Source organism: Anguilla anguilla, chromosome 17 (assembly GCF_013347855.1).
Source record: "Anguilla anguilla isolate fAngAng1 chromosome 17, fAngAng1.pri, whole genome shotgun sequence".
Classification (NCBI taxonomy): Eukaryota; Metazoa; Chordata; class Actinopteri; order Anguilliformes; family Anguillidae; genus Anguilla; species Anguilla anguilla.
The window spans coordinates 5,627,998-5,640,123 of record NC_049217.1 but is presented as its reverse complement, the minus strand read 5'-3'; the positions used below and the strand labels follow the sequence as shown (position 1 = coordinate 5,640,123).

At 46.1% G+C, this 12,126-nt stretch overlaps 1 protein-coding gene across 1 annotated transcript in view; it reads right to left on the bottom strand.

The window, feature by feature from the left end:
* xpo6 (exportin 6) overlaps positions 1 to 11,719 on the bottom strand; it is a 41,596-nt gene extending 29,877 nt beyond the window's left edge. Inside the window, exons 1-5 of the mRNA XM_035398283.1 lie at positions 11,150 to 11,719; positions 9,060 to 9,150; positions 8,653 to 8,765; positions 4,470 to 4,667; positions 1,568 to 1,727 (exon numbers count right to left, since the gene is read on the bottom strand). Of these exons, the coding sequence (XP_035254174.1) occupies positions 1,568 to 1,727; positions 4,470 to 4,667; positions 8,653 to 8,765; positions 9,060 to 9,150; positions 11,150 to 11,152 (565 nt within the window). The 5' untranslated portion in view covers positions 11,153 to 11,719. The remainder of the gene's footprint in view (positions 1 to 1,567; positions 1,728 to 4,469; positions 4,668 to 8,652; positions 8,766 to 9,059; positions 9,151 to 11,149) is intronic.
* Between the last annotated feature and the right edge of the window lie 407 nt (positions 11,720 to 12,126).

Sequence of the window (12,126 nt, the reverse complement as noted above, 5' to 3'; positions counted from 1 at the left end):
AAGGCTCAGGGACGAATGTGACTTTATTTCTTCAAGCCCAACGCCATCTCAATCATCGCATGTGACAGTTAGGGTTCATAAAGCAACTGGCCCAGTAATCCATCGCTTGAACCAACCGCTAATTCAGTTTTGTCTAACATTATCTATTTTTTCACTTGCAATATGTAAGGCAAATAAATCTTGCTCAGGTGACCAAAGTTGCAAGGTGGTGCCATTTTATTTAGGCGTATGGTCCATTATTGAACCAGTATCACTGCAGTCACCTGCTCCTTTTTGTGTACACTGAAATTTTGGATATCAGACCTAAAATCTTATGTCTAGACCGAAGACCTGCAGAGAGCTTAGAGCAGATTTAACCTGACTGCGCTAAAAAACACTAAAGAGTCGATTTCAACGCAACTCTGCACCGGAATATGCCCAGATTTACTCTGATCACCCCTGCACCAGCAAACACATTCTGTTTTTCTTTTTTCTTTCATTTTTGTTTTCAATCAGGAAATACCCAAGTCACGCAGTTCAGCAAGAAAGCAATTCAAAAACAGCAGCACCAGTTTAACTTTGAGAGGAAGGAGAGAGGGGTATTCATGAATACACCTCTACTGAGGTGTGCAAGCTTCATTCAACATCAACAGAAAAATGAGGCAGAACACGGTTGGGATCGTATAACGGAAGCTCTTTTTAACCAAGGTACCGGACTCTCTACTTTATATGGATGGTTCGGATTGGTCCCTAGCCTGGTGACCGGAGAGGCCTAATGCCACAGCTTCTTTTGCTCAACACAGATAATGGGAGCTCCCATTCCCAACCAGGGAGGAGCAGACCACAGGGAAAAGCGGCCCGTCTGAGGAACCTGCAGAGTTAAAAGCTCTGCAGCGTATGAAATGGCAGCTTCAATAAATGTACTGCCAACACTGTGGCACTGCTTCTCAAAGAAGGGGAGCGTAACAGGGAGAGAGAGAGAGAGAGATGGAGAGGGAGAGATAGAGGGAGGGAGAGAGGTGGAGAGATGGGGAGAGAGGTGGAGAGAAGGAGAGAGCGGTGGGGAGAGGGAGAGAGAGGTGAAGAGAGGGGGGAGAGAGAAAAAGGGGTACAGAGAGAGGGAGAGAGAAAGAGGGGTACAGAGAGAGGTACAGAGAGAGGAAGAAGCATACAGAGAGGTACAGAGAGAGGGAGAGAGAGAGACAGACAGAGAGAGTGGTACAGAGAGAGGTACAGAGAGAGGGGGGGTACAGAGAGAGAGAGATAGAGAGGGAGAGAGAGAGAGAGACAGACAGAGAGAGAGAGAGAGAGAGGGGTACAGAGAGAGACAGACAGAGAGAGTGGTACAGAGAGAGGTACAGAGAGAGGGGGGGTACAGAGAGAGAGAGATAGAGAGGGAGAGAGAGAGAGAGACAGACAGAGAGAGAGAGAGAGAGAGGGGTACAGAGAGAGAGAGCGACAGACAGAGAAAGAGAGAGAGAGAGGGGTACAGAGAGAGAGAGAGGGAGAGAGAGAGAGAGGGGTACAGAGAGAGAGAGAGAGAGAGACAGACAGAGAGAGCAGTACAGAGAGGCAGGCGGGTGCTTACTGGTCAGCAGGCTCAGCACGGTGGGCACCTGCTCCAGCAGCAGTTTGCGGAGCTCGTCCTTCCGCGCCACGCTCAGGTCCTCCCGCGGGCACGCCAGCTCCTCCGACGTGGTCTTCAGCAGGATCAGGCCCAGCGGCGCCATGGCGGAGGACTGGATCAGCTGGGCGCGCGCACACACGCACACGGGCAAACAGTTAGACGCCCCGCTCGAGGACCCCTGGGCCACGGTCAGGGCAACCGCACCAGGAATGTGTTTTTACCGACTTTAAGGTCACATCGCAGAGCACAGACACGCAGCCCATAATGACAGAGGGCCGCGTTGCTAGGCGCTGCTCGGTTTCACTCACTGCGGTCCTTTCACGTTTTACTTCCTGTTTTACGGGGCTGCTTGGGAGGAATGGCAAGTGTAGGGAGCGGAACGATAACCTTCTGGGAGTCGAGGATGTTGTGTTTAAGGAGGACGCACGTTTGTGCAGATAAACCCTCCCATCGGCTCCAGTAGCTATCGCACGGCTAAAAGTGATTCTAACCAGAGCAGAGAGCAGTCTGGCCGCTGCATTGTTCCAGCTCTAACCACTTCTCCAAATCTGCATCCAGTGCAAGCCTGCAGACACACACCAAGCACTACAGACTCGTGCATAAGCGGATGGATTTTCATGCAACTGAAAGCTTCATTTTTTATCCGAGGTTAACTCCAGCTACAAGGAAGCGCATCTTCTGAGTAAGTAAAGCCCACTGCCTAGGCAAAACTAGGAGGCCAGGTGAGGTCTGTGCTCATCTGAGCCGCGCTCACAGGAGTGCTCGATATCAAAGAGACCAATAAACAAGCCATGTTATTGTTTTGTCTGGAAGGTATACTGTTTGGTAGCCCAAATATAAAGTTCACATGTGGGTCATGCAATCCGAGTAGCCTGTAAGATATACACTGCGATGAAGGAGCCAAGAAAATACTGTGATGCCAGGCGACCCACTGGGGCTCAAAGCACACGGCTCCTAAAGGCAATCTGATTGGCTAGAACTGATAATATATTCAGCCTAATCCAGCCCATTCGCCACATGCACCATGCACTGTGAGCTGAGCGCTCCTCGCCTCTGGCCACCAAAATAACTATATTTGGGTAGCCACGCCCACTGAGCCCACACCAAGCACCACTGGAAATACAGCCCTGTGTTAATGCCGAGTTTGAAAAATACATATGACAACAGTGAAGGGGAAGTTATTATTTATATTAAGTGCAAAATGAGATGAATACATTCGTCCAAACAGCAGTAATCGACTGGATACATGTTCCTCATGTGCCAATCAGACACTGTGGCATGTTTGGAATATCTTGAAAATCAGTGATTTTTAATGAATATATATTTTTGCGTATTTGGAAATCTAGTGTCACATGTCTTTTGCTTTGTCCAGTTCTTAAGGGTTGCTGTCATGATTTATGCGAGAATAAACACTCATCAAGTTCCATCACTGTGTCAAGCCACATAGAATGTATTATCTTTCTGCAATAAGCCACACCCACATGCAAGTTAATTTGCTTAGTGCCATCACATTTTGTTTTGCAAAGCAATTTTGTTGATGCAACATTTAGGGGGACTGGACTGTTGGTGTTATAAGTTTAATGTAAATTGGACAAACCATCTAGGAGGAGATAGATTAAGTGTTTGTCAGTTTATTTAAAATGGCAGTAAATCCATAACCATAGGCTAGTGTGTCATTCAGGAAAATTTATTCAGTATAAGAAGGCGGGTTCTTGTGACATTATGTCAAATGAAGCAAGACTTATTGTTTAATTCTTGAAAATTAAGTTGAATACTATAGCGCCAACTGCGCCAACTGGCACAAAATTTCATCGGTCATGGTTGGGAACCCTCCATCAGTTGACCAATTTGCATCAACCAGATGAAAGTGGGGAAAACTGAAAAAAAATAAACAAAAATCCAAAATGGCCGTCAATTAAAGATGACAGCGACCAAACCATAAATCGACACATTCATAATGGGGTGTTTAGTCACTGTAGCACGTTTCAGATGCCTACATAAACTGCTTCATTATTTTTAGTTCTACAGTGCCATCCTGCAGATTAATCAGACCAATTCTTTAGGGCTGTCCTCAAGATGGAGTTATGAACAGAAACCCCCGGTTTCATAACGTTTTGTCAAACCATTTGGGATTTATTCGCTTTTTAGTAAAAAGCCACACCCACATGCAGATTAACTGATTTACCGCAGACCCGTTTTAAAGGCATAGCAACTTTGTTGTAGAATTTTAAATATTTGAAAGTTGATTCTATATGAAATATAATGATCAAAAGTTATCTTTAAAAATAAATAAATAAAAAAAGATCATGACACTGTGACTAATAAACTGACTCATCAAAAAGGGAGACTTCAGAGCCACAATCCCACAGTGCATTGATTTTTAAAAATGAAGAGAATTCTGAAACAGAGGCCAAAATAATTTCCCTTTTCCAACGTTTTCAGCTCATGACTTCCCAGCGGAAGCTTCCTTTAAACAGTTAACCAATAGGAACTGCTGCACAGACACATAACTGAACCGAAAGCGTGTCCCCAGTGCTCAGTCCAAATGGTTTTCCTGCCATCCTAAGTCATCCAGCCATATCCGGCCTATAAGAAGCAGCTACCCCCCCCCCCCCCGCTCTCTAAAGAGCCTTCTGCTGATTCTCCATCTGTTCTTTGCATTTCTGAGCTCCCCATATGCGACAATATGCGACTGGTCGCAATAAAGCAAAAGCCCATTCACGTGATCGAGAACCCGTCGAGCCCACAAAATAACTGCTTAGCGTGTGGACGGTGAAACTTCAAGCACAGAACCCCGCCGTCCCCCTAGATTACGGAAAAGCGGGCCGTCCGCCCCGGCGTGGCGCAGCGAGCTCTGGGTTACCTGCAGGGTGTTGGTGAAGAAGTCGTGGTAGAACATGGGCCAGTCCTGCCTGCCGATGTCCACGATGACCTTGCACAGCTTGTTGCGGATGAAGTAGGGCAGGGCCTTGTGCTCGGACAGCAGGAGCTTGGGCAGGCAGCTGCGGATCTCCATTTTGTCCTGGGAGGCCACGCCCAGCCACATCTTGTTGACGAGGTTCTGCGGGACGGGAGGGGGCGAGGGGGGGGGGGGGGTTGAGGCGTTAGGAATGGGCTGAGGTTACGGGACGCCAGCACTGCCATGGCGGACTCACTCGCCGGGCTCAAAACCTTACAGAAGGGTTTTGCCAAGCTTTGAGCCCACAACCCACTCAACCCCTTGCTAAAATGTAGCCTGAAACACGTTCAGATACGGGACTCATTTCTCATCCACTTGTCAACACAAATTCAGGTACACAACCAACTGCATTTCAGAGCAGCAGTGTTTAACCTGACTACTGTGAACGTCAATGTTAAACTGTATTCAACACAGTAATGAATCCCAAGCACTCCCAAAAGCCACCACTGTGTCCCAACACAAATTAGGGAACTATTGCTTTTCCAGCACTGGGGGTTCGACACGGAAAAAGTCGGAAAACACAAAACATTCCAGGGAGCTGCCTTTCTAACAGATCAACACTTCTGATGGTCCCCTGTAGGTAAAGCTCCAAACAGAGGAGGTGACCTATAAAATAATGCAGGCTGAGTCTTGCTAGAATCAACAAGACTGCAAGAAAACAGACTCACAAATCATAACTTCCCTCTCCGGAGAGCACCTGGGGTCGCTCTCGTTCTCTTGTCACTCTGAAACAAACTGCCAATTTCCAGTTTCCCTCACTCTCAGGAGGGATTGAACAAAACCAAGGAATCATTTTCTATAACACTTCTTATGCAAGCTTTATGTTTATAAAAAAAAGTTATCCAATGAAATAACAAGTTTTCCCATAATAATCCCCCTTTCCAGTCCTACCTTTGCTTTTTCCCCCCTGAGTAACAGGTCCCAGTCCATTAGGCTGTAAGAATAAGCACTGACCTGCAAGTGTGCTTTCACCGAGAGCCACACACTGCTCACTAAAGATTTTATACTGCTGCATTTCTGCCCAATAGCTTTCAACTTCCTCATAAGACTACAGGAAATGCTTTGTTTAACAGCATGAGCTGGGGACATTTGGGATGGGGGGAAAAAGAAACTGTGTGAATCCTGCTTCTGTTTCAGGCACTGCACACAGACAACTGGCAAGAACTCTTTTCTATTCCTATTAAACCACTTCCACTGTTTCCCAGTGTCTCATAGGCCTGCAGCATTTCACACAGCTGACAAGCCACTGTCCTCCCTCACTACCCTGGTGACCTGCAACACAGCACTCAACACAGCCCATCAGCACAGCCCTGTCAGTACAGCCCGATCAGCACAGCCCTGTCCGTACAGTCTGATCAGCACAGCCCTGTCAGTACAGCCCGATCAACACAGCTTAAATAGCACAGCCCTATCAACACAACCCAGTCAGCACAGCCCTATCAACATAGCCCAATCAGCACAGCTCTGTCAGCACAGCTTAATCAGCACAGCCCTGTCAGCACAGCCCTGTCAGCACAACCCAATCAGCACAGCCCTGTCAGTACAGCTTAATCAGCACAGCCCTGTCAGCACAGCCCTGTCAGCACAACCCAATCAGCGCAGCCCTGTCAGTACAGCCATGTCAGCAGAGCCCTGTAAGCACAGCCCTGTCAGTACAGCCCTGTCAGCACAGCCCTGTCAGCACAACCCAATCAGCGCAGCCCTGTCAGTACAGCCATGTCAGCAGAGCCCTGTCACCACAACCCTGTCAGCACAGCCCTGTCAGCACAGCCCAATCACCACAACCCTGTAAGCACAGCCCTGTCACAGCTGTGCTTATGACACGCTCGCTCTCCTTCCTCCTTCCTTCCGATACGCTGGGCTCCGTGTGCATCACAGCCAGCACACAGAGCACTAGGAGCTGGATGGCACACCATCGCCTTAAGCTAAGCTTGGCAATAACAGAGATGACTTCACTGGGTTGATGTGAAGGCTCAGAAAACACTGGCTACATCCCAAATGTGAGTGGGTGGAGCGGTCTGAACCGCATGGCTTTTGTCAGGCTTAAAGTGAAGAGGTATAATCCTGGCGTGTGAGGCTGAACACAGGCTGGAGAGCACATCGCCGTACCAAGCCTGAACAATGCTCCGCACACATTTCACACAAACACCACTGCACGAATGGCAGGGATTATACACAAGGAAAGGAAAACAAAAGAGGCGTTCCGTCTGGCTGGGCCTGCATACCGTGCGATGAGGTCATTACGCTAACCAAAAATTCGCCTGTAAGAGGAAGGATGGTGCATAGCTGCTGCTTCTTGGCGTGTACGAAAAGAGCCAAAACCGTTTGCCTAAATCCAGGGCCACATGCAGTGGAGTTGTGGGGTGTTTTAAAGCTTGATGAAACAAAAGTAAAAGACCAAGCTCCGGCTTGTTTCGGTTAATTCTATGGGAAGGCCAAAAAAAAAGAAAACTCTCAGTACCGGCAGTGCGAGGTCAACCCACTACCCAGTCTAAACGCAGTAATGCAATATACCATTGTGTATTTTATGTAACTGCATCACCCTAGCGGCTGTCCTCTGCTTAACCCAAGTGGATAAGTGTCCATAAATGAGGAAGTGCTGCTCTGTCGCATTTGCTGCAATGCCTCGTCACTGTGCTCTACAGTAATGCACCACAGGAGAGACCTGTAGTCACGGCAACGCAGGTAGCACCATCGGGTGTGCAGATAGCCGACAGCCTCCCCGATCAGACCAGCCCAGACTGATCGGCGCCGACGGCTCTGTTCTGTAGCATGGTTCAGCTCAAGCACTCAACAGCACAACAAATGCAAATAAATTACAGTACGGCCACACGGCTACTCAGAATTACAGAAATGGCTACTCAGGCAGGAAATTTTGCCTACGCATGTTAACTCACAAGAGAAGTCAAGGAATATACTGATACCAAACAATGGCTCAGTTCTGTTCATGACCTGCTTTGTTCTACAGGCACTACCTTTAGTTCTACAGCAAAAATAAAAGCAAAGAAGTCAATATAAGAAAGTACTTACCCCAAACACTGTAAGACTACATCATGCAGAAAGCACTCACTTCAAACACTGAGACTGTACATCATGCAGAAAGCACTCACCTCAAACACCACTGTAAGACTGTACATCATCCAGAAAGCACTCACCTCAAACACTGTAAGACTGTACATCACAGAGAAAGCACTCACCTCAAACACTGTAAGACTGTACATCATCCAGAAAGCACTCACTTCAAACACTGTAAGACTGTACATCACGGAGAAAGCACTCACCTCAAACACTGGGACTGTACATCATGCAGAAAGCACTCACCTCAAACACTGAGACTGTACATCATGCAGACAGCACTCACCTCAAACACTGGGACGGCACACCATGCAGAAAGCACTCACCTCAAACACTGTAAGACTACATCATGCAGAAAGCACTCACCTCAAACACTGAGACTGCTATCTGCATGATGTACAGTCTCAGTGTTTGAGGTGAGTGCTATCTGCATGATGTACACTCACCTCAAACACTGAGACTGTACATCATCCAGAAAGCACTCACCTCAAACACTGTAAGACTACATCATGCAGATAGCACTCACCTCAAACAATGTAAGACTACATCATGCAGAAAGCACTCACCTCAAACACTGAGACTGTACATCATGCAGATAGCACTCACCTCAAACACTGTAAGACTACATCATCCAGAAAGCACTCCCATCAAACACTAAGACTGTACATCATGCAGAAAGCACTCACCTCAAACACTGTAAGACTGTACATCATCCAGATAGCACTCACCTCAAACACTGCAATATTGTACATCATGGAGAAAGCACTCACCTCAAACACTGAGACTGTACATCATGCAGAAAGGACTTACCTCAAACACTGTAAGACTGTACATCATTCAGAAAGCACTCACCTCAAACACTGTAAGACTACATCATGCAGAAAGCACTCACCTCAAACACTGAGACTGTACATCATGCAGAAAGCACTCACCTCAAACACTGTAAGACTACATCATGCAGAAAGCACTCACCTCAAACAATGAGACTGTACATCATGCAGAAAGCACTCACCTCAAACACTGTAAGGCTGTACATCATGACGTACTCGTTGCGGGTTTTGGACAGGAAGTAGAGACAGTACCGCCATGCTCCTGTCTGCTGAGCGAAGTTATTCAGCAGCTCCTCTACAGGAAACAGAGAGCAAAACAGTTCAGGGGTCACGAGCATTCTCGTTCATCAATGCAGAATCTTCCGGAGGAAAGAAAGAATGGGGTACCATTCCTTTCAGAACAAGAGCCAAATAAAACACGCAAACTTCAGAAACTCCAAAAGCAGAAGACAATGAGATGTTGTCGTTTTGTTGGTTCAACCAACCCCCCAAATGTCCGTCTGACAACACTTCTTTCAGACTGAGGAAGGTGGGACTCAGAAGAACCTGAATTGACTCATCTGCACCTCAGTATAACCTTCCGACTCACCAATTTCCCTCTTGCGCTCATTGGTGGTGCAGCTGTGAAAGAATTCGGTCATGAGGCTCTCCAGAGCACGCAGGGAAGCCTCCTCCGATGCCTGAGAGAGAAAGAGAGAAAGAGGGGAGGAGAGGACAGGAGAGGAGAGATTAATGCACTACCCAAACTTCAATCTCACTGAAGCCTGGGTCACTAAAGGCTACATTTTTAGGCTAATGTGCCACAAAAAGGTGAAGTTTTAATACTTTTAAGTGGACAAATTAAAGGGTGGCAAGATAGTTCAAGACAACTATAAAATGACTGACTGGCTCTGTGTTTGAGAGCAGAAGCATGCTGGTAAATATAATATATATGCAATACATAACTAGCCTTAAAGAAGAACCAAGAGCTGAGAAAAGTCAGGCAGATGAATGTAGTGTTCTGTTGCCTTTGTTATTATCTCCAGAAAGGGTTCAAGGCTCATACTGTTTTCAAAAGGGCCATTTCTGAAGAAGGCCAACACCACACAAAGACACCGGTGTTGCAGTCGACAGCTATGCAGCTACAAATGGGTGTGCAGTGATGGTCATACTGCACCACAGGACTGAAAAGACAGTGAGACCTGTTCATGTGCATCGAATCAAAACAATTTTTTTCCAAAGGAAAATGCAGAATGCAACGTCAGAACACAGGAGGTTTATTCTTGGTCACATTCATCACAGGAGAAGTTTGAAGTTTTTTGAACTGTGCGTTCTGAGATGCGGTAAAGCCACGTACGATGTGGTTTTCATCCATTTTTTTAAAAAGAAAAATGAAAGCCATAATTTCCGTTGACATCGGCCTTTGCATCTGACACAGACTTTGTAGGCCAAATGTGTAAACCATTTCTGGGACATCAGTGCAAGACTTCAAACACACTGCAGGGGTTTACTCATAATGGGCTCTTCCATCTACACTGCGAAATCGGAAACAGTCCCAGTAACGGCTGGCTCAGGACATACAGGTCCACTTGGCTTTCACCTAGGAGCTGCAAACATAGTGATAGTACTATGCAGGGGATTTCACAGGTGTACAAAACGTTAAGTTAATTTTCCACTAAACAAATTAATTCCAGGATTTCAACAAAAGGCAGGCCACCATGTGGGGCATGACCGTGCACTATCAAACACGAACTCAGGATTGCACTAGTAATCTGACATCATGACTATTCAAAAAAAAGCGGGGGGGGGGGGGGGGGGGGGGTTCCAAAATCCAGAAGCTACATTATAAGGACAGGAAAAACATGACATTAATACACCGCCAAAGGATCCACGCACACCGTGGAGCTGGTCAAAATAGTTCTCAGAAGCAGCACGCTGTATCAAGTTTATTGATATCTCTCTCTGATAAAATGCTGCGTGTTGAAATGGAGGAGGCCAAACAAAAAGAAAATAGACATAGGTCTTGGAACATTCCTGACATTTTCACTCCTAGCGTCACTGGAAGATATGTCGCTCGTTTTATGGCGTGCGTTCTGTGTACAGTCCTGGAATCTCAGAATGTGCTAGAACACGCTAAAGATTGCTCAATGCGAATATTCAATTGTACAAGCTGGGCGGCTCGCGAGGCATCTTAACGAATCCAATTCGACTTCAGTTCCTGCTTAGACCCGTGCCCACAGGTTATGATCCTATCCTGTACATTGTATACCGTTAGCTACTTTAGGATGCACCAATAGTTTTCATGCAACTAGCCTATAACATAGAAAGGCTCAGATCACATTAAAAAAGTGTAATCATTTTAATAATACAAAGAACAAAAACGAATAGCGCAAACGAACTAATACTTTTACACGTACCTGTACGAAGCAATTGCAAATTATCTGACTTAGGCATAAATTCATGTTCGACTTAAAGTATAGAAAATTATAATATGGGTCTGTGGCTAGCTAGTTGGCTATCAATGCGAGTAGTTATCAGAGTTAGCTCGCTACCAGATATGTCCATCTGAAGTCTCAGCAGAAAAGAGTAGCAACAAGCCAGTTTCTGGTGGAAATGCTTTAGACAGGTGCAGACAGGCCGCATACATATATAGTTACATTCCATAAAATAATCAGTAATTAATTAGGAGCCAATACTCACCATGATCGGAGTCAACAGGGAACCTCTGGCTTCAAATGAATATTTGCAGCTATTTGAGGTGTTGGCTGCTCCGGCTGACGTTCATGCTCTGCCTGAAATGCAGGGCCTGTGTGCACTGTTAGCAAAAACTGCGACTTTGTAACATAATAATTAGCTACCCTGCTAATTTTCTCATGGAGATACAAAGTTCGATAATGTAACTAGCTAGCGTTAATTTATATAGTTACAGCCGCTGTTATTATTGTTGATAATAATGTTGATAGGCGAGTCCAGAGGGAGTGACAATTCTAACGTTATTTGCCGATTTATCAAAGGGAAAAAATCGGAAAATTTAACGCAAACTATCCCTATCTGTTTGCAAAAGCGTGAGACTCAATTGTGCTGTCATGCAAAAAAGGAATATTTAATACTGCGTTTATGATCAAATTTGTTCCTGTTTTCTAACTTCTCCCGGACGTATCTGGCCCAAATCGCGTATTGCTGGCTGTGGCTGCTTAGAGCTCGCAGGCCTTGCAGTCGTAGCTTCCTCTACGCGTAGCAGCCCCTCCCCGCCGGAAGTGATATCTTAATCTCGAGCCGGATGGAACCGGCTGTAGCCAGAGATGCGTGTTTCTGAGAAGCTGAGTTCGGAGTGAATCGCTCGCTAACTTCCTTTACACCACATAGCGAAATTTACTAAGTGCACTAGAGAGGGATTCAATGGTGAACGGAGGAGATGATTTCGGAAAATACAGCTTCTGAGCAGGTTACTTAGCAACGCGCAACGCTTGCGTGACCGCTGTAAGTGGCTTGCTGAGCAAGGGTTTAAGAAACGATGAAAGATGTGTTCTTTCTAGTTTTTGACAAGGGTTTTTCTGACTCGTGTATGAATGACCTCTCCGTGATTAAAAACTGACTAACAATTAAACAAAAATTGCTGTGGTTGTTGTTTATTTTCACGGACAGCACGTCGGATACCGCTTGAAAATAAAAATTAT